The sequence below is a fragment of the Euprymna scolopes genome, chromosome 36 (genome assembly GCF_053919585.1).
Source record: "Euprymna scolopes isolate OS-2025 chromosome 36, ASM5391958v1, whole genome shotgun sequence".
Taxonomy (NCBI): domain Eukaryota; kingdom Metazoa; phylum Mollusca; class Cephalopoda; order Sepiida; family Sepiolidae; genus Euprymna; species Euprymna scolopes.
Genome location: NC_136517.1, coordinates 64430437 through 64457318, shown reverse-complemented (window position 1 = coordinate 64457318; position 26882 = coordinate 64430437). Strand labels below are relative to the sequence as shown.

Sequence of the window (26882 nt, the reverse complement as noted above, 5' to 3'; positions counted from 1 at the left end):
TCCTGGCTGATACATGATATCATAATCATAGCATGCCAATTCCATTCTCCACCTTTGAATCTTATTGTTTTTAATTTTTCCGGGTCTTTTTGAATTGAACGTGTAGTTCACTGCTTCTTGGTCAGTAACTATTTAGAAACGCCTGGCAGATAGGTAGTGTGACCACATTTTGATTGCTTCCACAATAGCATACGCTTCTTTTTTGACGGAAGCATGTTTGCGTTCAGCATGAATAAGAGACCTCGAGAAAAAGGCAACTGGTCGACCAGCTTGATTGAGAGTGGCCGTATAGCAGTATCGGAGGCATCAGTTTCAACTACTAGGGGAAGATCTTCATTTATTGAATGGAGCAGAGCCTTTCCGATTTCGTCTTTGGTGTTATTGAAGGCCTTTTTTCAAATCAGTCCCGGAAAAGATTTATTGAGAGAAAGACTTTCATTTTCCAGGCTTTGTCGACGAACCAACGTAAATTGGAGTGGTTGCAATTGGTGTTCTAAAATATACCATTTATTGAAAAGATAAAGTGTGGCAGAGACTGTCACCATTTGTATTGATTCTTTTCCAAAGTGTTGAAAGAGGGACTCGGCAACATTGATTCATTTTCTTCAGTTGGGTAGGATTGAAACCACTATCTTCAAACAATACTCATCTGGAACTGCAGCGCAGTTGATAGAGACGTGGAAACTCTACGATTCCAGATGAGAATTGTCTGAAGATAGCGGTTTCAATCCTACCCAAAGCCAGCCAGAGGTTACTTGGCCAAAAACGTGGTGATACGACAACTATGGATGGCAGTAATTGCTGAGAATGCAGTTAGGAGATTCGAAGTTCCTATCCGTCGCAGTTACCACCTGATGAAGACCAGAGGAATAGTTGACCGAAACATCGTGAAACAACAACTAATAAAGATAAGAATGATAGTTCGCAATAAATAAATTAATATAAATAATACTGTTCTCAATAATAAATTCTAATTAAAATAATATATAAAAACAAAATAATTTAATTTTCAAACGAAAAAAGTCAATTTTTTTTTTTTTTACATAAGGCCAACTCACGATTCATATTTCGACTTTTATGTTTTCAGGTATGCATACAACGAATAAACATCCCAACCTCCCCATGTTAAGAACGGCTTTCGGAATAAACATCCCCAACCTCCCCATGGTGATAACGGGTTTAAACGGGAATAAACACCTCCAACCTTGCCAGCATACTCCAAAACCTATAAAAGTTTTGCAGTTAAACACACTTAAACATGCATTCAGTTCTTGTTTAAATAAATAAATAAATAAATAAATAAACATCCAATTACGTGCGCAAAACGAAATTCATAAATTTCAGAGACGCAAAGATTAAAAAAAAATAAAAAACGCCCACGCGGGGAAGAAAACTTTAAATGTGTTTTGTTCAGCGGACGTAGTTGAAAGCATACCACGTGATAAAGACGTGCGCTTTTTAACCAATCAACGCCCAAAAAAGACTTACTTTTCAAACCTTTTTTCCAATTTGCCTGGAAGCCTATCGAAAAATATATAAATGATGAGTGAACTCTCCTCAATCTCACTCACTCACTCACTCTTTGCACTTTTCACTTTCTCTCATCAACGTCTACGTTGCTTCTTCCTCGCCAGCATGACAAAACTCACCTATTCGCATGTACGCACGCACAACAGAAGGAATAATGCAGACATTCAGCCACGCATACAAACATGTAATTTCTACCCCTCTTTTCTCTTACCAATGTCACCATTGCTACTTGTTCTCACCAAAACAAATCTATTCACACGCATGCATGCACACACATACACACACAGAATAATGCAAATATTCACCCATGCACAAAAACATTTCCTTGTAAGGAAAAAATGTAAGGAAAAATTCAAGATGGCGCCCGACTCTCTCTTTAACACGGTAAGATATCCTCAACACGGCACAAGAAGCAACAGCCACACGATTCCCCAGCCAACTCAATCGTCACTCGCCACGTCTTTCCCCTCACCCGCTTTTATCGTCGTTCTAGGCCGGCTAAATTTGCATATTCCGAGAATTCGTGTGACTTTGCGAGACATCATACTTTACAAAAGACGGCGGTCGCCATCTTGGTCCCTCTTTTCTATTTTTGGTCGGTAACGCTGAGCTGATCTCGAGGTAAGTCTTTTTCCCCTCATCCGTCTCTCCCACGTACCCACACAACACGCAAACACGCGGGCGCTTATCTCCTGGATGCACGTTACACTCCCCCCTGATCTGATGATCACATAGAGAGCACTGGGGGGGTGGCCTTTTAGTGCGTGTGCTTCTGCGAAGAGGTACATTCACTGTTTCAGATTCGGGCTCTGGATCTGGTTCCGCCTCATCAGATGAAGTATCGCTATCAGTCTCTGGAAGGGGCTCACTGAATCCGTGCATCGGCAGCTCATCGCTAGACGCTTCACTGCTTTCTTCTGTAGTTGTATGACGCACCTCGGTAGCTGGGCGAAGATCTCGCACATGTCGTGGGGTTCCATCGACCAAAACAGACTGCTGGCTAATCACTCCAGATATGTGTCCTCGCTTAAACTTGTCGGTGCACCGATTTCCTGGAGGCCGCACCCACACTGGATCTCCCACTTCATATCTGTTATATGTTCCCTTGTCGGTTGGCTGCGTAGTGTTGATTCCCTTCACTCCGACTCGGTACGTGTAAATAGCATTCGCAGGTGCGGTTGAAGGGGACGTCCCATCCTTTGGCGTAATGTTGTACCAATATGTTGCTTCCGCAATAGTACATCGCTTCCTGGCAGCAATTCTCTTGATGCTGCGATGGCTTCTTTCAGCAATGCCATTTCCTGATGGCACATGCGCACATCGCAGCCGTAGACGGACGCCCCACTCATCTAACAACTGCCGGACTTGCTGGCTACAAAACGCTCCATCATTGTCAGTCAGGAGCTCTTCCGGTGCACCTCGCTCAAAAAAAATGGAGGATAGGTGGCGAACAACATTTGCTGAATCCTGTCTGGTCATCTGCCGCCACACCGCAAATCTCGTAGGCCCGCAATCAATGAGAGTTAGAAAGGGCTTGCCACTGTAATGGGTAATATCCATGGCCAGCCGCTGCCACACACTCTCAACTTCCAAGCGACCCTTCTGCCATCGCTCTGGTGCAGGATCAATAGACTGGCAAGCCTCACAATTTCTGACGATCTGTCTGACATCCATCTTGGTCACTGCTGGGTATGCACGCCTCACAAAATAAAGGGTCCTCTTGATACCCGGATGTCCGCTCTGTGCATGAATTTTTTGTATTTGACATGGGTCGATTGCAACTGCACAAGATCGAGCAGTAATCTCCATTCCCATCTTCGCGGCTTCATACCATTTGTGAGGTACACGGGTCAGTTGGTCAGCACGATTACAATGTGATGGCACCAGAGTGACGCTCAGTGATAGCCCATACTCAGATACCAGGTTTTTTAGCGTGTCTAGCCTTCTCCGTATTAACATTTCGCTTGCTGCCTTGGTACGGATTCGTGTCCGTCCTGAAAGTGTGTCAGACACCCAGTGGTAGACACAGAGAGAATCTGTGTACAAGGTCAACTTCTTAGACTGCCACTGCAGGGCCAGATTTACCCCCTTTACAACAGCGTCCAGCTCTGCCAGGTTGATATGCTGAGAATCTGTTACGGGCCGCAGCCAACACGCATCCTCGAACACATTTCCTCCTTGCTCCAACGATACTCCCAATGCCAAAGAACTGGCATCAACCCACACACCTACGTTGTCTCCGTTAATACACCACCGCCCACAGGCAGGGTCCTTCTTGTTCACTCTCTCCAGTGTCTCTTTAATCATCAGAGTTAGTAGGACATCATCGGATATGTCATCCCAACCCGTGGTTGTTAAATTTGCTCTGCGTTTAATCACACCAACAGCTGCGCGGAGCCAGCCACAGACCGGTAAGTGACCAACAAGTTTTCCACACCAAGAAAAAACGGTCCGCCTTGTAACGAGGTTGGGGATGCTTGGAATTTCACTGCCACGCCTCCATTGTAGGGTGCCATCCTCTTCATAAACATCCAATCCCAATACACGTGCTCCTTCCCTTAAACGTTCGGGATTCTTGCATTCCAGACCAAACTGAGCCAACTTTTCTTTGACACACGACGCAGGCTGTACATCTTCATTGACATATACGTCATCAATGTAAGCTGATGTTGAGTCCCTCATGGGCTTTTCTTGGGACAATACTGTGTTGACAATAGTCTTCATGATCTGTGGTGCCACATTTAGGCCAAAGCCAAGGCGTGTAAGGCAGTACCTCTGCCCCTGGAACCAAACTGTCTGGAACGGCCACAACGTCTCATCAACTCGCACCTGTAAATAGGCTTTTCGTAAATCCAATATTGAGACATTAGTGCCTTTCTGACGCCATTCCCTCAACTTACTGGCGCATACGTCAGCATCGGCAGTGTAGGCTTCAATATGCTTGTTAAGCTCCCTATAGTCCAGCACGGGCCGTACTTTCGACTTGTTATGCTGGACTACTGCCATCAAGGGTATTAGACCCTTCGGAGGCCCAAGCTTGTCCTCAGGGTAGGGGATTAACCAGCCATCTTGGATCCACGCCTTTAGTTCCCTTTCGTATTCTGCTCGGGCCTCACTGGGTATAGGGTACTCTGCAACCCCATTCTTGAGTTTAGTCGGTACCATTCCCTCGGTCCACTTCCAAGATGCAATCCAGGCCCTCTTGCGCGAGTCGTAGTCCACTATAAAATCCGGCCGATCGATATGGAGCGCTGCACACACTGGGGCCTCTAAGAATCGCACCTTTCCATCCCGATGAATTGCGACTCCCCCCAGCGCCTTGATGGCATCGTATCCGAGCAACAGGTCAAACCCCAGGAGATTTCCTTGGGTCACGAGCACATTGATCTTAGTGGCTGCACCGGTGTCCGTGTAGATCTTGACAGTTCCAGCTCCACAGCATGTCTGGGTCTCGCCTCCTATCGTGGTGACTTTGATCTTCCTCTTAGTCCAACTTGGACACAGCCTGGTGCTCACTATAGTATGCGAACAGCCTGAGTCGAGAAGTGCTGAGCAGGGTATCCTGTTTACGTAGACGGTTATTACTGGTTGCGCCTTGTTCAAATTTTGCTCGGGGAGCAGGGCGGCGCTGACCTCCTCTCCCCTGATACGTTTCCCACACAGTTTTGGGCTAGATGCCCCAAACCGCCACACTTAAAACAGCGCACACGCCCCCTGTTGGTGCAATTCCTTGCAAAATGTCCGCGTCGGCCGCAGCGAAAACATTTCCCATTGCTTGCAGAGTTCTGATTCGGAATCTCCCGAGCGCCAATCTGGCCTGTCTGTGTCGCCATCACAACTGGTTCCCCCAGGTCCTCCTCATCTTTGATGATGGCTCGAGCACGTTCCATCAAGTGTTCCATGGTCGTTGTTGAAACGCTGGTTGAGGCTCTCAGTAGCTGCTTCACCCGAGTGGGAAGGCCCGCCACAAACGCGTACGCGAGCGTCCGCTCCGACACCCCTCCACCGAACAGAACTGCGAGTTTCTTTAACTCAGCGAAGAAAACGTCCACGCTTTCTTCGGGTAGAAGTTTTCGGGAAGCAAATTTTTCATAGGCTGTACAAGGATCCATGGCAAATGCCTTGTACAGCGCAGCTTTAATTGCGGTGACATCTCCCTTTTCGGCAGCACTGAGTTGCTGATATACACTCAAGGCACCCCCAGCCAATCTCAGGGGAATTACAGTGTGTACCCTTTTCACCTCACAAAGGTCGCACGTCAGCTCGACCCTTTCAACCCAGTCGACGATGGACGTGGACCCGTCAAACTCGGGTATGAGCTTTAAGTCAAATTTCGACTCGGTCATAGTCCTAGAGGCCAAATGGCCGAGATAGCTTGTAAGAAAAAAAAATGTAAGGAAAAATTAAAGATGGCGCCCGACTCTCTCTTTAACACGGTAAGATATCCTCAACACGGCACAAGAAGCAACAGCCACACGATTCCCCAGCCAACTCAATCGTCACTCGCCACGTCTTTCCCCTCACCCGCTTTTATCGTCGTTCTAGGCCGGCTAAATTTGCATATTTCGAGAATTCGTGTGACTTTGCGAGACATCATACTTTACAAAAGACGGCGGTCGCCATCTTGGTCCCTCTTTTCTATTTTTGGTCGGTAACGCTGAGCTGGTCTCGAGGTAAGTCTTTTTCCCCTCATCCGTCTCTCCCACGTACCCACACAACACGCAAACACGCGGGCGCTTATCTCCTGGATGCACGTTACAGGATGTTCTACAAAATGTCATCTATTTTATATTCGTCATAACACTCACAGGTATAACTTCTTAATAGACACTGAAGCAGAGATAAGCGTGATACCACCGCTGCCAAATTAAAAAACTACTCCAGTCTAATGTCCAAGCAGCTAACGGCACAAAAATACAGACGTACGGAAAGAAATACTTGAATATTAATCTCAGCATGCGAAGGAATTTTTCGTGGACTTTTACCATAGCCAACAGCACAGCGCCAATATTAGGGGTAGATTTTCTAGCCAGATTCAATTTGCCTGTAGACATGACTAATCACACACTATAATGAACAATCAAACGAAGACCGTGATTAAAAGTATCACCATGAGATATCAGTTTACCGGAATCAGTTCTGCCTTACCCAAAGACACTTACATCCGCCAGCTACTTCAAAAACATCGACCACTCTCTCAGCTATTCAAGGACACGGACACTATTAAGCATAATGCAAAGCATTATATCAAAATGAATGGACAACCCGTCTACGTCATCTCCAGATGTTTGAAACCCGATAAATACAGGATCGCGAAAGTTTCAACGCATGTTACAGCAAAGAATTATCCGAATGTTCAAAAGCACTTGGTTTTCTCGTCTACACATGGTGCAAAAATCAAACACGACAACATGGCATCCTTGCAGCGATTTTAGATTAAATGTAGAAACCATACCGGATAGATACCCTATCCCACACATTCATGATTTCGCAATCAGATTGCAAAATGCCACAGTATTTTCCAAGTTAGATCTAGTAGAAGCATATTACCGAATTCCAGTGGCAGAAGATATCCATAAAACAGCACTGATCGCACCATTTGGACTTTACAAATTCGTCCAAATATCTTTTGGGTTTAGAAATGCTTGCTAGACCTTCCAGAGGTTAATAGACAATGTTTTTAGGGACCTGTCATTCATATTCGCATATATGGATGATGTCCTAATAGCTAGTAGAAACCTTGACGAACACAGACAACACTTAGAACAAGCTTTCCAAAGATTGTCCCATTACGGTTGAAAAATGTATCTTCAGTCAACAGGTTAACTTCCTCGGACACTCAATCGATAAGGATGGAATATCACCATTACCCGCAAAAAGTGTCATGTCAAATTTCCCACAACCTACGTCTGTTAGACAAGTTTGTCATTTTATAGGTGTAATTTACTATTACGGACGATTTCTACCCAACTGTTCTACAATCCTTGCACCGTTAACATCACTATTGAAGAACAAAACAAAAAAAAAGTTAGAAGGATCTTCTTTAGAAGCTTTCAATCAAGCTAAAACTGCCTTACTCAATTTCACGAAATTGAATTAGATTAAGGATAGTGCAGAAACTAAACTTACATTTACCATAGATGCATCAGACATAGTTGTAGGAGCAGTTATTCACCAACAGACCGAAGCAACTGAGACTCCTATATCGTTTTCTTTTTTCAGCCAGACTGAGCAAGACACAGTACAGTACCTTTTCAAGGGAACTATTAGCGAATTACTTGGCAATTAAACATTTCAGACATCTGTTAGAAGGAAGAAACTTTTCCATTTATACTGACCTTTAACTTATGCACTACATACACATGTGGATAAATATAGCCCATGAGAAGTCAGACATCTTGATTTTATAGGCCAATTTACCACCGATATCAGATACGCCAAGGGGCCAGAAAACATTGACGCATTATCACGAGCTACAATTACCTTGCTAAATGCCAGTTCACTAAGTATGGAATTAATTGCACAAGAAAAAAAGACAGATGAAACACTCGCAGACATACAACAGAAAATGTCTTTACGACTGAAGGAAATGCCAGATGACAAGTTTTTCAACATTTCCATAATTTATCCTATCCAGGCAAAAGAGTCACTGTAAAAATAATAGCAGACCATTTTGTTTGATAAATATGAACACAGATATTCGAAATTGGACGAAGACGTGTGTACCCTGTCAGAAGAATAAAATTCACAGGAACACAAAGTTACCAATGGACACTTTTAGCACGTCTGATGCTAGATTTACCAATATCCATGTCGACTTGGTCGGAACATTACCCACCTCAAACAGACACAACACCATCCTCACCATAGTCAACAGATTTAGAAGATGACCCTAACCCTATACCCGTCAAGGACACATCGGCTGTGACAATAGCTAGAGCTATACTACAGGATTGGATAACGATCTTTGGAGTACCTTCAGTAATCACAACGGATAGAGGCTCGCAATTCCAATCGACCCTCTACAGAATTTAACCAATTATTTGGAATAAACTGCAAAAAGACAACGGCCCATCACCCCTGCTCAAACGGCCTTGTCGAACGCTTTCACAGACAACTAAAAACTTCTTTGGCTACGAGTCTTAACACTCCAGACTGGACGGATAATTTACCGTTAATCTTTTAATGATTCGAAACACAATAAACAAAGACTTGCAAAGCACACCAGCAGAAGTAGTTTTCTGATCAGCAGTGACACTACCTGGACAATATTTTAATGAGAACATATTTCACCCACAACTACATTCATGACAGTCTTTTCTCAATTTTACACCCACCATGAGACAAACTTATATTCCAAACAACCGTCACACTTGCAAATATGTATTTATCAGGAATGATACAGTAAAAAGCTACTTTGTCCAAATTACTCAGCACCATACCAAGTTTTGGACAGGTATAAAAATATTTTATTGTCCTGCGAAAAGAAAGGAAAGCTAACATCATAATCACCGAATTAAACCCGCGTACATTGAGGAATAACCTCAGACAATTTCCCCACCAGAACAAACTCCCATGAAACAAGAGCGTGCAGCAGAAAAAGATGCAAACGCCAAACCTACAACAACAACAAAAAAACAGTAGGGGAGTCCACTGGCCAAAATGTTTGAAGGAATACATTACATATTGAAAAAATATTCATATCTTTTCCAATCGGGAGGGAGGGGGAGTATTTGTGCAGTTAAACACACTTAAAAAAAATGAATTCTCTTCTTGTTGAAAAAAAAAAATCCAATTACGTGCGCAAAACGAAATTAATAAATTTCAGAGGTGCAAAGATTTAAAAAAATATAAATAAAAATACGCCCACGCAAATTCTGCGGGAAGAAAACTTAAAATGTGTTTTTTTTCAGCGAACATAATTGAAAAGACGTGCACTTTTTAACCAATCAACGCTCAAAGAAAGACTTAATTTTCAAACCTTTTTCTCAACTCGCCTGGGAGCCTATCGAAAAATATATAAACGATGAGTGAAATCTCCTCAATCTCACTCTTTTCTCTTTTCATTTTCTCTCGTCAACGTCTACGTTGCTACTTCCTCGCCAGCAAACTCACCTATTCACATGTACGCACGCACGCACGCATAAAAAGAATAATGCAGATATTCAGCCAGGCACACAAACATGTAATTTCTACCCCTCTTTTCTCTTACTAACGTCGCACCGCTACTTGTTCTTGTCAGCATAACAAAACACACCTATTCACACACACACACACACACACATACACACACACACACACACACACACACACACACAGAATAATGCAAATATTCAGCCGCGCACAAAGGCATTTACTTTTCTCTTTCTTTTTCATATCACACAAAAAAGTAAGCCTATTTTCTTACTAAGAAAACAAAGGATATTCTCTACTTTTTTTTCTGTCAATCCAACGAACAGGCTAAATAACTTTCATATTTACAAGAACTGTCTACCAAGACACACTTTTTGTACACTGAAAAATGATTTGCTTTTACTTGTTATTTTTGTGTAAATAAACAAAGTTTATTTCACATGTTCGATTTTATTTTTATTATTTATTTATTTCTGGTGGCAAAAGGATCTAATCAGGCCTGAGTACCACTAGTTTACTAATGCCGAATGTGAACTGAGTTTGGCGTAATGTAATGATGTACCGAATTTAAAACAGAAAAATTTTTAAATTTCCATTCCATTTTTACAACAACCATAAAACAGTGCATTCTCCAAGTTTTACCCAAAATTATTTTATTTTCAGTTATTTTCTACTTTCATTTAACAACTTAATAAATATAAAGATATTGTAAAACCTGAATTTAACCTGTAAATACTATTAAAAAAAATATGCCAATATAAGTGCATAAGCACTACTTCATTTGACATATTTATATTCCAAAGGATTGTTTGAATAATTTTTCAGTTGCGTTTGTGCTGTATTTCTGTAATTTTGAATAATTTCACAATTTAAAGAAAAAAAATCAAACACGTAGGCACACGCACATGTATGTGTATAAACACCAACACACGAGTGTCCAAGTTTACACGTCTTATTAGTTTTATGGCAAGCACACACACACGTGCACACGTACACAAACACAGACGCACTTAAGCAAACAAACAAAAAAAACACGCACGCACACATGTATGTATGCATGTACACATGTATGTGTAGAAGCACTAATATGCTTGCACACATTTTTGCAGCCCATTAGTTTAATGGCACACACATGCACAAACACACGCACACAATTAACACAAGCACACATGTGCAGAAATTTAAGCAGCCTATTAATTTAATGGTATACACACACAGCAACATTTTTTTTAATGTGTAAATACATGTGTAATGCGTTGTCGGTGTGTTTAATGCAATAAGTAATAAGCCAGAAGGTTTCTCTTTCATATGTATGTAATTGAAAGAGGCCGTATTGAAATACAAGTGAGCGTTCAGTTTTGAGGTTGGTACCATTAATTTAGAATGTAGGAATACTTAGAGTTAAGCGAATCATTCAATCGAACTCCAGTGAATACATGTAGGGAGACATCATTATTTGCATAGATGAAAAGTGGTAACAGTATGCGATGTGTATGAATTCAGGAGCCAGTTAATGACGCCATAGATATAGGAAAGTAGAAAAAGTATAAATTCATGCATTGAAGAATGGGGTCGTAAGAGGACTTATGGAATAAGGGGTAAAATTGGAACTACTTCTTCTGTAGGTTATGACAATGATGATAATGTCGCTCCTAGGAATAAATGTAATGTTTTAATATTACAAATTAATGTGTCTAAAATGTCGTTCGATAGTTAAATAAAGTAATGGCTAAGAGTCTAAACATAATAAATGTGTATGTGCCATCTGTTGCTGTAAACCTACGGTGTTTTGGTCCAGAGAGGAAAAACTGCACCTCTTTTAATATATATATATATATATATATATATATATATATATATATATATATATATATATATATATATATATATTACTAGCTGGCATCCCGGCGTTGCCTGGTTGTACAATATGCTTAAACATATCTTAATTTATGCAGATTGCATATGTATTATTATAGAATCAATCCTCTATTGATTATTCTATATTACGAGAAATAATTTGCCCAGTGGACTAATTCACAAAAAAAAAAAAATGATAATGTCGTTCATCGAATTCCGTCTGTGTTTGTTTAAAATATCACATCAACTGATATTTAGGCTTGACGATAAATGCCCTGGAAAAGTCACTTCTGATTAATATTTATTTTATTTAAAAAATGCAAACGAAGAAATAATTTGCTGCGATTTTAAATGGTACATCTTATTTTATCGTAAATTGAACTCATTAATAAAAAAAAATAAAATGGTGAGGTACACCCGAGCTTGAACAGTTAAGATTAAAATAAATCTGTTTATTAAAAAAATTTTTTTAAAGAAATGATTACCTGAGATTTTATTATTTCTCTTTGCCGATGTAATATAAACTATTCTTGTGTAAAAATTATTCTTTTTTACCTATGAGAGAGAAAAGCTATTTTTGAGGTCGGATTTTTTCAGTTTTTGAAACTTATCGGATGAATTTCTGTTTAAAACATATCTAAGAACACTGACAGACTTTGTGTGAAATTTGCAAAAGATAAGTTCAACCGTTTCAGAACCTATTAGGAAGGAATTATTTCTCTCTCTCACACACACACACACACACACACACACACACTCAAAATGACTTTCATATTATTATTTACTTACTTATTGCCATTATTCAAAATTAACAGTGCCATATTGTGTTAAATTCTATACTAGATCTACTCGGTAGTTAATCATAACTCAACATATGTGCGGCTTTTTTTTTCAGTAAAATACATTGTGTCACAGTGATTCGCTTTGATCCATCACACTTGAAATAAAAAAATTTTCTCATAAATTCATCAGTATGTATTCTAGTTATTGTTCCAATTTGGTTGAGGTATTTTCTCTCTTGAATAACATTGTGCATCTTTTCTTTCCTCTTTTATTTCCCTTGTTTATTCACTCATGTCTTTTTTCTTTCAGTCTCCATAGACTGCAGCAAATACCCTGTGTATTTTGAGCACACATACAATGGGAGAGATCTACACGTTACTCTATTTAGAGCATCTGATGAGTGCAGGTTCAAACAATATGAAGTAGCGTTGTTCACAGTAGATCACAATGATAACTTAGATAAAGATATTTTATCAAAAATCTTCTCTTTTAAAGTAAGTAAAGCATTTTTCTTAACATATTTTACTGTTTGTAGTTATATTTTTAAAGTAAAGTGATCATGTCATGAAATGTCATGGGAACAGATCCTATAATAATGTAATTAGGTTTGATAATTTTATTAGAACTTTTTTTTATTTGTTATTTACTGTTTATTCACATCAAACAAGGCATAGTGCCACTAAGTCGTAAGGGGCTACTATTTGGGACCAAATTTACAGGAACACTATGTAGGGAGTTGGGCAGCGAGATATCTGTTCTCATTATACTTGAACCTCTGCATATCAATACAGTTAGGAAAGCAGGGGCCTGGGATGGAATTTCAAAGTCTAGCAGTTTGGGGAGGGTCTAGCACTTTGAGTTCGTCCGAGCACTTTTTATTAAAGTACTTGTAAAACAGGCACAGAGATGTCACATTTGGTCGATGGGATTTGGACCTATTAAGTTGGCGACTTTTTTTTTTTTTTAACACTATCTAGGAACGAGAGACTAGTGGCAGATGCACCAGCATAGATGTGACAACAATGTTAATCCTCAGACTTAAGAGTATCCCGTATCGCTATAAAGCCACTGTTCGCCTATGCATTCAATGCATAGGCGAACAGTGACTTTATAGTGATACGGATACTCTTAAGTCTGAGGATTAACATTCACAAACAAGATGAATTTGTTTGTGAATGTTAATCCTAAGAATTTGAGGAAAGTATTTTCAGGTAGTGTATCATTAGTTATGGCAATGGTTGATAAAGATTCTTGTCATTATTAAAGCAAATAAGCTTAGTTTTAGCAGCATTGAACATTACCATCCAGTTTTGCCTCCATTCCAATAGAGACTAGAGGTCTTCCTCTACAATTAAAGTTCATTCTTTTCCCTCTCGAGTCTGTTATAGAGCATTAAGGTGGGTTCTCTCTACCGTGCTAGAAAGCTATTTACGCTTAAAAGGTCACCATTTTCCCATGTATGTCACATTATCTACTACTAGTCTCTCACTCCTGGACAGGGTTCAAAAGAGTCGCCACCCTGATAGGTCCTGAACTGGCATCTAAGCTTCAGCCTCTGTCCCATAGACGCGATGTTGCATCTCTCTGCCTTTTCTACAAGTATTTTAATGGTGAATGCTCTGACGAACTACAAGCACTTGTACCCTCTCGACGTAAATACCCCGACAAAACCGACAAGTAGCTAAATCCCACCCCTACACAGTAGAAATCCCTAGATTTTTTTTTTTTTTTTTTATTACATTTTCACTCCAAACAAGGCAAATTGCCACTTTGGTGTAGGGGGCTACTATCAGGGGCAACAACTACTGGGGTACTATGTAGGGATTTGAGCAGCAAGATGTCGGTTCACGTTACACTTGAACTTCTGCACGTCAGTACTGTTGGGGAAGCAGGGACCTGGAATGGAATTCCAGAGTCTAGCGGTTCTGGGGAAGAAACTATTGGAGTAAAAAGATCTTTTACATCTAGGGATCTCTACAGTGTGGGGGTGGGATTTAGCAGCCTGTCGGGTTTGTCGAGGGTGCTCACGTCATGGGGGCACAAGTGATTGCAGTTCGTCAGAGCATTCACCACTAAAATACTTGTAGAAAAGGCAGAGGGATGCAACATTTCGTCGATGGGACAGAGGCTGAAGCTTAGATGCCAGTTCAGGGCCTATCAGGTTTGCGACTCTCTTTTGAACCTTGTCAAGGAGCGAGAGACTAGTAGCAGATGCACTAGCCCAGATGTGGCAGCAATACTCCATACATGGGCGAATGGTGGCCTTATAGAGGTACAGGATACTTTCGGGTGTTAGTAGTTTTCTAGCACGGTAGAGAGAGCCCACCTTTCTTGCAGCGGCCCTGGCAATGCCTTCAATGTAATTGTTCCAACTCATGTTTCCTGTGAACGTTAGGCCAAGGAGTTTGAAAGATGGACTCTCAGATAAAGAGTCGTTGGCCATTGCTATGGGTGGTAGAGAGGGTTTCTTGTAATTATTGAATGAAACTAGTTTAGTCTTGGCAGCATTGAACGCGACCAACCACTTTTGTCCCCATTCCACTACAGATTGGAGGTCTTCCTCTAGTGTTTCTGCCATTCTTTTAGAAATGTGTTCATTCGTCTTCCTGTCGTGCCTGCCATAGAGTGTAGTGTCATCAGCATATATACCCATCTCAGAGGCAATTTTGTCAGGGAGGTCATTTATGAATATCAGGAACAATAGAGGTCCAAGGATAGAACCCTGGGGCACCCCCGCATTTATATCATATTGTTTAGATGTACGACCGTCGAGGACAACCTGGATTTTTCTCTTATCTAAGAAGGATTTAATTATGTTAAGTATTCTACCAGTGATACCGTATGATCTGAGTTTCCTGAGGAGACCCTCATGCCATACCCTGTCAAAAGCCTTAGATATATCTAGAGCTACCGCTCTGCCCTCTCCCACTTTGTCCAGTGAATGGTATATACATTCAGAGATCACAGTTAGGATGTCTGCTGTGGAACGGGCTTGTCTAAATCCATATTGTTTGTCAGTCAGTAGTTTAGCATCTGTAAGATGATGGACTAGAGCATGGTTAATTATGGTCTCAAATGTTTTGGCAAAAAGTGGGAGGAGGCTAATGGGGCGATAATTTGATGGGTCTGTCCTTTCGCCAGAATTCTTGAATACTGGTACAACAGAAGCAGTTTTCCAACAGCCCGGAAAGCAAGCTTCATTAGGCATTTGTTGTAGAGTTTGGAGAGAACTGGAGCTACTTCGGCTGAGCATTCTTTTAATAGCACAGCTGGGATAAGATCGGGTCCACATGCTTTTGAGGTGTCAAGGTTTTTTATGATAGCATGCACCTGAGTAGGGGTGGTTTTCAGATCGTCTAGTGTGGCGTCTGTCCGCATAGGAAAGTCAGGTAGGGGGTGGTTGGAAGGGTCCAGTGTGGAGTTGGAGGCAAACCGACTGGCAAGCATGTTAGCCTCGTCGGTTGCTGAGGAGACAACCTCGTGATTGTTGGTTAGTGGGGGAATTGTTGATTGCCCATTATTTACTACACTGTTGTAGATTTTCCAGAAGTCTCGAGGTCCTAGTTTTTGTGCTTCGATGCGCTTTTTAGTGGTTTTCGTAAATTCTCTCTTAGCTGTCGCTATTTCTTTCTTAACTTTATTTCTAGCTTCTATATAGTTCAGTCTGTTTGAACTGGATTTATGTCTGTTAAACCTACGGTATGCATGCTGCTTTTGAGCAATGGCAGTTGCACAAGTCGATGTAAACCATTGGGGAGAGTGGGGCTTACTATAAAATTTCCGCATGCGAACATGCGCTTCGATTGCAGTTTTGAACCAGTCAGTGGTCTCGTTTGCACATTGTTCAGCAGGGAGAGAGAAAATATTTCTCCATGGGCATCTCTAATTAGTTCCCTGATGGCTTCCCAGTCAGCCTTTATATAATATCTCGTTGTTTTGAGCACTGGCTCTTCAGTTTTGGCTCTAGAGTTTAGGGCGATTTCAACCATTATCACAGCATGATCAGCGTTCCCAAGTGGGCTGTGGGCCTTCGTTATGGAGTCATCGGGAACTGTGGTCAAAAACAAATCTAGAAGTGATGCGTGTTGTTCTTCCTGGTCAGGGAAACGGGTTGGAAACGTAACAATTTGTGATAGAGAGTGAGATATAGTGAAGCTATGGGTTGTGCTGCCCGCTGCATCTGTGTAAGTAGAGAATCCAAGCCAGTTTTTGTGGTGGACATTAAAGTCACCAAATACATGTATTTGTGCGCTAGTGTCGAGGGACACTGCCGTGTCTATGCTGTCAGATACTTTGTTTATTATGGAGCAGTCCTGAGTCGAGGGAGAGCGGTAGAGAAAATAATAGTAGCTAATATTGTGTTGCATGTTTAGTCTAAAGCACATAAAGGCTTGATCATCTGTTTCTAGGTTTGTTTCTCTAGTCAAGGGAAGGGTATTACGAATGTAAACTCCAAGTCCGTGCATATGTCTGTCAGAGTCCTTACGGCAGAGTGGGAGATATCCAGGCATGTTAAAGTGGTTAGAGGGAATGGAGGAGTGTAGGTTAGTCTCACTTAGTGCTAAGATATCCGGGGTATTTGTTAAGAGAAATGCTTCAACATCAGCTAAGTTAGTTCTAAGCCCACGGATATTTGTGAATGAGAGCCTCAAGAGAGGAGGCAAGTTGAATTTGTTTGTCCCTAATCCTGGTTTAAGCTTATTTTTAGATTGTACTGTCGTCATATTTTTTTTTTAAGAGTTTCGGTAAGGGGGAGCTAAACAAGAGGTTATGCAGAGCTTCAGACATGCATCACAAGTAGACCATCAGCTGACCTTTCTTCAATTAGGATTGTGGCCTCAGGAAAGCCCACCGGGAATGAGTGCAGGGTCCCTTTCCATGCGCGTCATGGCACTACAAACAACCTGATATTATTCAACTGTTGATGGAGCAGCCGCTCTAAGCGCTACCAAAGAGTTAGGGCTCTTGTACTACCAGTCGGGAACAGCAGCCAGGAACTGTCAATCCAGTACCCTCAACCCATTAGAAGAAGGTCAACCCAATCTAATTGCTCAGGCATATCTTATACTCAAGCATTCCCAAATGTTCAGTTTTAGGGGTTGGGCGTGCTGGGAATGCGGAAAAACGGCGTTCGTTGCCCTAGCTAGGAAACAAGATCTACCGCTGGGTGTTTCTGTCGAATCACTGAGATAGTGTCTCTGCGCTTGACTAATAGGCAAAGAAGGAGTATGGAAGCCGGGCGATAGACAGAGCCTATCTACTCCTTAAGCAATTTAGGTTTGCAAACCGGTGAATTTGTTTGAGTCACCAGCTCTAGGAAGGTTGTCATCCAAGACTGAAGAGGCCTCTCTCCCCTTTGGTTTAGTTTCAGAGTTTTCCTTCTCCTAGACGGATGATCTGGGAAGACCTACTGGGTCCGTCAGCCCTGAGAGGGTTTTCTCCGCACCTAGGTTCTAATCCAGGTATTTCTGTGACCCCGCATGGTTAGTGTTACTGGGTTAGTTTGTGGGGGATCATATCTCTACTGATTAGTTACACTCCTCAAAGTGATTTAGGGACATGCTATTTAATTGTTAATGGATAAAGGGGGTGGGTGAAGTTCATGCAGTGTAAGCATCTATGATTGTAAGAAGGCTTGTTAGGAAGGAGATAATGTGGTTTTAGTCTTACCCTTTTTTTTTTTTATTTATGTTAGCTTAGGTCTAGGATAATGTTACAGTATGAGTAGGTATTAAGAATTGAACTACGAGTTGTGCCCAAACTATTTTAGATGATAGGAGAGTTAAGATGTAAGTGCAATATAGTATGGATAAGACAGCAAGTTTTGAGTTATGCGTAATTAGGTGAATAGATATATGGGCAGGTTTTCAGTAGGTGCGAATAGAGTTGAAGTTGTAGGTATTTTCTAGTAAGAGTCATGGGACATTTTGCATAACAAGGAGTGTCGTTTCAATAACGTATTAATCGTTGCAAAACTCGAGGAGACAGTTATGTAGTGCAGATCACTTTGTTTCTGAGTACTTTGGCTGTTAAGTACCTGCCTCTGTGTGCATAGGCTGTTAAATCCCTTATTCGATAGGAATGAGCTGTAATGCATGCCTTAGAGATAGAAATGTATAGATATTTAGTGATGGCTATTAAAACAGTTTGCATGTGAGGGATTAGGGGCTGGAAGTTAGCGATTCCACTACAGATGCGGGGCAATGTGGGAGTTTAGTGGCGGATAAGTTGGAAGGAGTAGATTGTTAGCGTTCAAGAGAAAAGGGGTTATTTATTTACAGATAGATTTCAATTAGGATTTTTGAGTTACAGGTAAGGTTTAGTTTGAAGAAGGGGGGGAACTTTTTTTTTTTTTTTTTTTGCATGCAGGTAAGACAAACGCAATCGTCTTGGAGGTAAAATGTATAAGATTTCGTAGCTAGCTATTAGGTTTTTCCCTCCCAGTTATAGGAACAGCTAGTTCGTTGGGATTTGGAATTATAGTCATTAAGGTCAGGCGCAGAGTGTTGCATCTACTCAGAAAATTAGCCCTAGTATCACAGCTAAGATTATGTATATTGCAGTTACAAATATAGTGACAGTTAAATTATGAGCAACGTGCAGTGGTTTGGTATGGTATGGGTATCATGGAGGACACTTTAATACAAGCAAGCGTACGGTGATTGCATATATTAAGTATACTACTTAAATAAAGTTCTTCTGTCTTCTATAGTAGAAAGAAAGGTATTCCTAGCTCTGTTCTGTATTTTTGTATAGACTATTCGTTTCCGAGTAGAGTTCTTACCACAAAAACGGCTCGCATGGAACTAAAATGTTAAAGACCATTTCTACGCATATGTAATGTAAGAAAGCCTTCTACTTTAATAGTTTCTTCTCCAGAACTGCTAGACTTTGGAACTCCCTTCCGGGATCCTGCTTTCCCAACTTTACTGACATGCAGAAGTTCAAGTATAACGTGAACAGACATCTTTCTGCTCAACTCCCTACATAATATCCCTGCAACTTATGTCCCGATAGTAGCCCCCTGCTTCAAAGTGGCACTGTGCCTTGTTTGGGGTGAAAATTGAATAAAAAAAAAAATTTTATCAGGAAGGTCGTTTATGAATATCAGTAATAATAAAGATGCAGAGATTGAGCACTGTCTGTGACCCGTATTTATTGTTTAGATGTACGACCATCAAGAAGAACATGGATTTTTCTCTTATTAAAGAAGAATTTGATTAAGTCAAGTATGCATCCTGTAATACTATCTAATTTTCATGAGAACTTTAATTTTAATTAGATTTGATAATATTATTACAACTGAAAATTTTCTTAGATCTCATAACTTTATTGAATAGCAGGAGGTTCGTATTTAAGAGATAACGCTAAGTTCATATTAAAAAGAATATGATGGGGACATTCATATTGAAGAGAGACGACGGGAACATATATATAACAATGATGAGGGGGAGAATTCTTATAACATATATTAGCGAGGAGGAGAGATACATTTCTTGTAAGGGTTACATAAAGTTCATATTAAGATGATTAACACATTACCTTCAATACCTTTAATAACTACATAATCTAAACAAATTAATGAATGAAGAAATAGATAATTTCTCTTAGAATAACCGTGTCTATACAGATTCCCTTGATCATATATTTACATATAAGTAAAAAAAAAAAGAAAAAGAAAAAAGTCACCTCCATTAACCGCTTACATAATTATTGAAGCTCCAGAGCGTCTAATATCGTACAAAATCTTTTAAACAACAGCGGCTAGTTATAACGTATCAAACAGAATTTTGAATTAAAATCTGGCCAAAAAAAAAAATAATAATAATTTAAACAATGACAGTTTATGAGCACATAATAGAACATGAATTACTTCCCCTAAACAGAATGCCTGTAGACAAGTAAAAATGAATTACCTCCCTTGAACATAACTGAATGAATTAATCTTTGACCGTTTGAATTTAAAAGACACAAGAGAATTATTTCCCCTGAACATTTAATGACATTAATTTTTGACCGTTTGGATTTAAATCTACATAAAACAGCCATTTTGCAATTTACATCCTAGAGAGAGGATTCATTTCTCCACTGACGATGGGTTATTACCTGAAAGGACCTTTGGAATTAAATACCACCCACAGTTAAAATTCAGGTAGATAAATGAATAAATATATATTAAAAAATAATAAATTAAAAAAAAATATATTGAATTATTTATTTATTTATCTTCACACAACGACTGTACATTCCTGCATTGTTCTATCCTTCTAAAAATACCTACATTACATAAAGTTCATATTAAGATTAATACCTTCAATTTGTGGAATGATGACACGAAGACAAACAGTTACAAATATCGATGGTGATTCTTTATTTCATTGGACCGGTCAAATGATGATGACGTCAGGAATTCACATTTGGGATCTACATAGTTTAATGGCTTTTCCTTCGCTTCCAAAGGACTCTGACTCCAACCCTCTCTCTGACTGACTAGCAGACTCAACTGTTCTGCCTCAACTGCCCAACTGCTCTAATCTGACTGATTCTAGCTCCTATATTGCGAATTCCCTTTTTGCTATGACATCAGATGCGTGGTTCCAAAACGTGACCAACTCACGTGGCTAAGCACACGTTTGTCCAAAACGCCAAGTACGTCCAAGGATGGAGTACTGCTGCCACATCTGGGCAGTAGCTGCTAAAAACAGCCTATACTGCCGTGACAGAGTACAAAATAGACTTCATGGCTTAGTGGCAGATGTCCTTTTCTCTTCCTTGCAACCTCTCTCCCACATATGAGACGTTGTGAGCCTGTCTTTGTTTTATCTAATCTTCCACGGCAAGTGCTCGTCTGAGCTCCAATCTCTGGTCCCCATTCGCCAATCTTTCATGATAAACACCCATCTAGCTGAAACCACTGTCAATAATTTTCCTCAAATGAAAACGTAGATTCCATGGACAAAGCTTCTTTCTTAGAAGTGCACACCTGTGGAACTCTCTTCCATTTGCTTGTTTCCCATCTGACAACAATTTGGATATCTTCAAGTCCAACATAAATAAATTCCTGATAAACCGCCCCCTTAAGTAAGACACTTTATCAAATCTCCATTACTAACGATTACTACGATATTATTCCATTGATTAATGCACATGCAATAACCCTTATCCCTGAGTGGCTTCCGGACCTTGATAAGTGGTGACTAACATAAAAAGCAAAAAAAAACACACTTCTGCAAACAAAGAATTCTCAACTAACCTATTTTTTACAATATATTTTTAATTTGTATTGTTCATTCTTTTTAGCTGACATTTTTAATTTAGTTTTCATAAAAGAACAAACAATGAATTCTTTTTACAAACAAAAGTTTTTAATAGAATTTAACAATAGCGAAATTCTAACATTCCAATTTCTGAACCTGGCTTATCCTAATCTCATTTTCACTTATCTAATGTTTTTCTTATTTACATGGAAAGGGGACAGCCTTTCCTGTAACATCCCTATCCTTCCCATTTTTCAAAAAATGCATTTTTATATTCTAGTACATTTTTTTCTCTATATCTATACAACCACTTGGCTAAGAAAAGATCAGACACCATCAAAAAACTTCTTTAGTTAGCCCTTTTCCAACTCACTTCATAATTATATTTTTTAGATCAGAATTTCTCTCTCTCTCTCTCTCTCTCTCTCTCTCTCTCTGGCACTTCCTTTTTGGGTGTAGGGTATACCTCCTATGATTCACATCAGCTGCTGCTTCATTCAGCCACCCTTATACCATAAATCGAGGTCTCATTCCACCTTCTCTCGAAATCGACAATTTCTTTCGTCTAAAAGTGTCCTGATCCTTTCTTTCACCTGGGTGTTCTACTAATTAGAGCTTTGTTTCATTTTCTAACTATTTTATTTCTTTTGGGACATACATCAAAGCTCATTTACTTAAATCTTTGTGGTTGGCTTCTAATTATTAAGATTTCCTTGCTTAGACACTTGGAACTTGATAAAGACTTAGAAAACTAACTTAACTAGATAACCCCCATCCCTTGCGCCAAAAATTCCTATTTGCGCACTGAATTCTAACTATATCCCAGATTTCTATGATTTTTCTCTTTTTTTCATCAGAGCGTCCAAGATTCCAGCAGATATCCCACATTCATACCGCTCTAAAAAGAAATAAGGTTATATCTTTTCTTCCTACGTACTTACAGTATATTTTACTTTTTCTCCCTTCTTAATGCTATATATAGTTTGCCCATGGTACTGACTCTTATAATCCTTGGTACCCTAAGGAATTCTCGTATCCTTCACCGCCTGCCTTTTTAATTTATTGTGCCAAGCCTTATAATTCTGCTTGGTGCTGTCAAGTGCAGCATGCTTTATAAGCCACAATATTGCAGGTTCCCATCTATATTTTCCTAACAGGGGCATCTCTAATGCTGTTCCCTGGCAAGCTACACTTGCAAGAGCGAAAAATGTTATGGGCATCAGAAAAAAAAAACAAGAAGCAAAAATCAAAAAGAAAAATTCTCTCTTTTGGCTTATCACATCCGAAAAACTCTCAAAATACCCGTTTACATAATTTTCTATTGTCCCCTCTCTAAAATTCTTACTTATTTTTGGGCCAACTATTTGTCTCAATTAACGTTTCATTTTATTTTTCTATGACTTGTTTCTTTCCATTTTAATTTATTTACCTAATTATGACTGAATTCCTGACGTTAAAATATAATAACATTGCACACACATTTAAGAAAATTTACAACATTTGTTCAACATCATATAACATTTTAAAAAATGCATTATACATTTAACTATGATTACCATTTAACTTACAATTATAACTTTTTCAAAAACATTTTTTTCTGTAACAACAATACCACAAATGTCTGTCAAAAAAATTGTCCCTTTTTATAAAAAAAACAAACAAAACAAAAAACACATGGAAAGCTGAAAAGTTCAACTATGAACACAAGCTTATAAAAGTGCATTCGCATAGGCAATAGGATTTTGTAAAATGATATTCATACATGCTGTTTTAAAGTGCAAGACTTGACTTTTGTGAAAAATTCTTGTTTGATTGACAGTTATTCAAAACAATTTTCAACAACTCTGTGACACATTGATCTTAATTTTATAACAATAAATGACCCCAATTTCTCTACTTGTGTGTATGCGCATATATATTTTTCAAACAATTCATTTATCAATGAATTACACATAGTGACTTGTTTTCACAACTTTTTCTTTTTTTTTCATTTCATATCTACTATTCTTTGTTTTTCTTTTGCGGCATATCATCTCTTTTTTTTAGTACATTTTTTATGATTCTTTTTTTTCCTTTGACACTTTGCATATGTGTGTGTGTGTTTCTCTTTTTTAATTATTGTTTTATTTCGTCTAGTATTTTTTCTTTGTTTTTTTTTTTTCGCATTTTTTTTTTCTTCAATGGACCTTTTTTTTGTGTTTCCGTGGTATGTTTCTTTTTTTTTCTCTTGCCGAATAAAATGGTCACGGAACAAAATCAACGTATATATTGTGTAGTGGACATATATATAACAATGATGAGGGGGGTTACATTTATGCAGTTCTGTGGATTCTTATAACATATATTAGGAAGAAGGAGAGATACAAATATTAATGATGATTCTTTATTTCATTGGACCGGTCAAATGATGATGACGTCAGGAATTCACATTTATTCTACATGGTTAAACTTCTACCTCTTCGCCTCTAAAGGGACCCTCCACTGACCTCTGCTGACTAGTAGACTCAACTGGTCTGCCTCAACTACCCGACTGCTCTAATCTAATTCTAGCTCCTATATTGAGAATTACATTTTTGCTATGACGTCAGAAGTGTGGCTTCAAAACGTGACCAACTCACGTGGTTAAGCACACGTTTTCCAAACACACTTGACAACAAAGAATTCTCAACTAACCTATTTTTTAACCTAAGCTATTTCTTTTACAATATATTTTTAATTTGTATTGTTCATTCTTTTTAGTTGATATTTTTAATTCTGTTTTCATAAAAGAACGAACAATACATTCTTTTTACAATATAAACAATATCTAACTATTTATCTCTGAACCTTGCGTACAAGGTTCGAGTCTCGGCTTATCCTAATCTCATTTTCACTTATCTAATGTTCTTGTTATTTACATGGAAAGGGGACAGCCCTTTTTCTTGTAACAACTTTATTAAAACTGATCTTTTAATTAGACAAAATAATTTTCCAAAAACTAATAATTTTATTAGATCTAATAATTTTATTAAGCCAGAAAAATTTATTAGATGTGATAATATTATTAGAACAGAAAAATTTTTTAGATCTGAAATTTTATAAGAATTGAAAATTTTTTTAAATCTGATAATTTTATTCAAACAGAAAATTTTATTAGATTTGATAATTTTATTAGAACTGAAAATTTTATTAGATCTGATAATTTTATTAGAACTAAATTTTTTTAAGATATGATGGTTTTAGAACTGAAAATTTTATTAAATCCAATAATTTTTAAGAACAGGAAATTTTATTAGATTTGATAATTGTTACAGAACTGAAAATTTGATTAGATCTGATAATTTCATGAGAACTGAAAATATTAGAGCTGACAATTTTGTTAGAACTGAAAATTTTATTAGATCTGATACTTTTCTTAGATCTGATAATTTCATGAGACCTGAAAATGTTTTTAGATTTGATAATTTTGTTAGAACCGAAAATTTAATTAGAAATGATTTAATTAGAAATGATAATTTCATTAGAACTGAAAATTTTATTAGATCTGATAACTTGATTTACAACTGATATTTTTATAAGACATAATAATTTTCCCAAAACTGAAAATTTTATTAGATTTGATAATTTAATTAGAACATATTAGATCTGATAATTTTATTAAAACATAATTTAATTAGAACAGATTAGACCAGATAATTTTATAGAACAGATTAATTTTATTGGAACTGAAAATTTTATTAAATCTGATAAATTTTATTAGAGAAAATTTTAATAAATTTTATAATTTTATTAGAACTGTAAATATTAGATGTGATAAATTTATTAGTACTGCAAATTTTATTATATCTGAAAATATTATTTTTATTGTATTAGAACTGGTAATTTTATTAGAACTGGTAATTTTATTAGAACTGGTAATTTTATTAGAACTGGTAATTTTATTAGAATAGTAATTTTATTAGAACTGAAAATTTTATTAGGCCTTATTTTATTAGAATAGAAAATTTTATTAGATCTGATAATTTTATTAGAACTGAAAATTTTATTAGACCTGATAATTTTATTAGAACTTTAATTTTAATTAGATTTGATATTATTACAACTGATAATTTTATTAAAACTGAATATTTTATTAGATCTGATAACTTTATTAAAACTGATTTTTTAATTAGACAAAATAATTTTCCAAAAGCTGATAATTTTATTAGATCTAATAATTTTATTAAGCCAGAAAAAGTAAACTGAAAATTTTATTAGATCTGATAATTTTATAAGAACTGAAAAGTTTATTAGATCCGATTACTTTATTACAACTGATATTTTAATTAGACATAATAATTTTCCCAAAACTGAAAATTTAATTAGATCAAATAATTTTATTAGTACTGAACATTTTATTAGATCTGATAATTTTATTAGAACTGATAAGATTATTAGATCTGATAATTTTATTAGAACTGATATTTAAATTAGACGTAATAATTACACACATACGCACACACACATAGTAGATAGAGATATGTACGTATCCTTGAATGAATTAGTGTGAACTTTCCTGAACTGTAAATTATACAATTTGTTAATTTAATGACATTTGTCATTTTTAGGATTTTTGTCATTGAATCCTTCTTGCTACTGACTATCTGCTAAGATAGTGTGGGGTATATGGTTAGAAAAGAAAAAAAATATATACCGGGCGTATCTGCATCGCTCTTTGGGAAAGAAGGAAAGGATGGCTAGCTCATTTATATACACAAAGGGCATCTTGGGAAGGCAGAGCATGATGGGAGAAGCTATTTCTTTTTCTTGTCTCTTCCTTTTTTTTTCTAGATAGGAGGATATAAAAGCTGGGAAAAATTCCCTGGAGGAGGCAGAAAGAAAAGAGTCGTGAACATCTTCTCTTGAAAAGAATTTTGTAGTGCAGACGTTCAGATTGTGCAGTGTGACATTGGTGGCAAGAGGCCAGGTGTGATCGATTGGAAAAGAAGAGGGCAGAAACATGCTGTTGTTGAGCGAGTGATTCACTCCTTCCCGAACCTCAGAACCGAATCCTGATTGTAAACCTAGAGATAGTATGCTGTTCTTTATGGACAACAGTAGTTTATTGTGAAAGACGTGATTTAAGGAGTACACAAAACCACTTCAAAAGTTGCAACATAAACTCCAATAGTCTTAAAGCTCTGGCACTCGGCAGTCCAGTTTGGAAAGCTGCTTATGGTATGGCAACATGTCGTGTCAACTTTTGTACCATGTATTTTATTGATGAGTTTTATAAATGCAACGCCTTCTACACAAGTGTTGATTTAACAAGGGGCATAACTTAGTATGTTATTGAGAAGAGCA

The 26882-nt window shown here is 38.1% G+C and overlaps 1 protein-coding gene across 1 annotated transcript in view; it reads left to right on the top strand.

The window, feature by feature from the left end:
* LOC145260552 (uncharacterized) overlaps nt 1-26882 on the top strand; it is a 227956-nt gene that overhangs the window by 181224 nt on the left and 19850 nt on the right. Inside the window, exon 7 of the mRNA XM_080118788.1 lies at nt 12613-12797. Coding sequence (XP_079974914.1) covers nt 12613-12797 — 185 coding nt within the window. The remainder of the gene's footprint in view (nt 1-12612; nt 12798-26882) is intronic.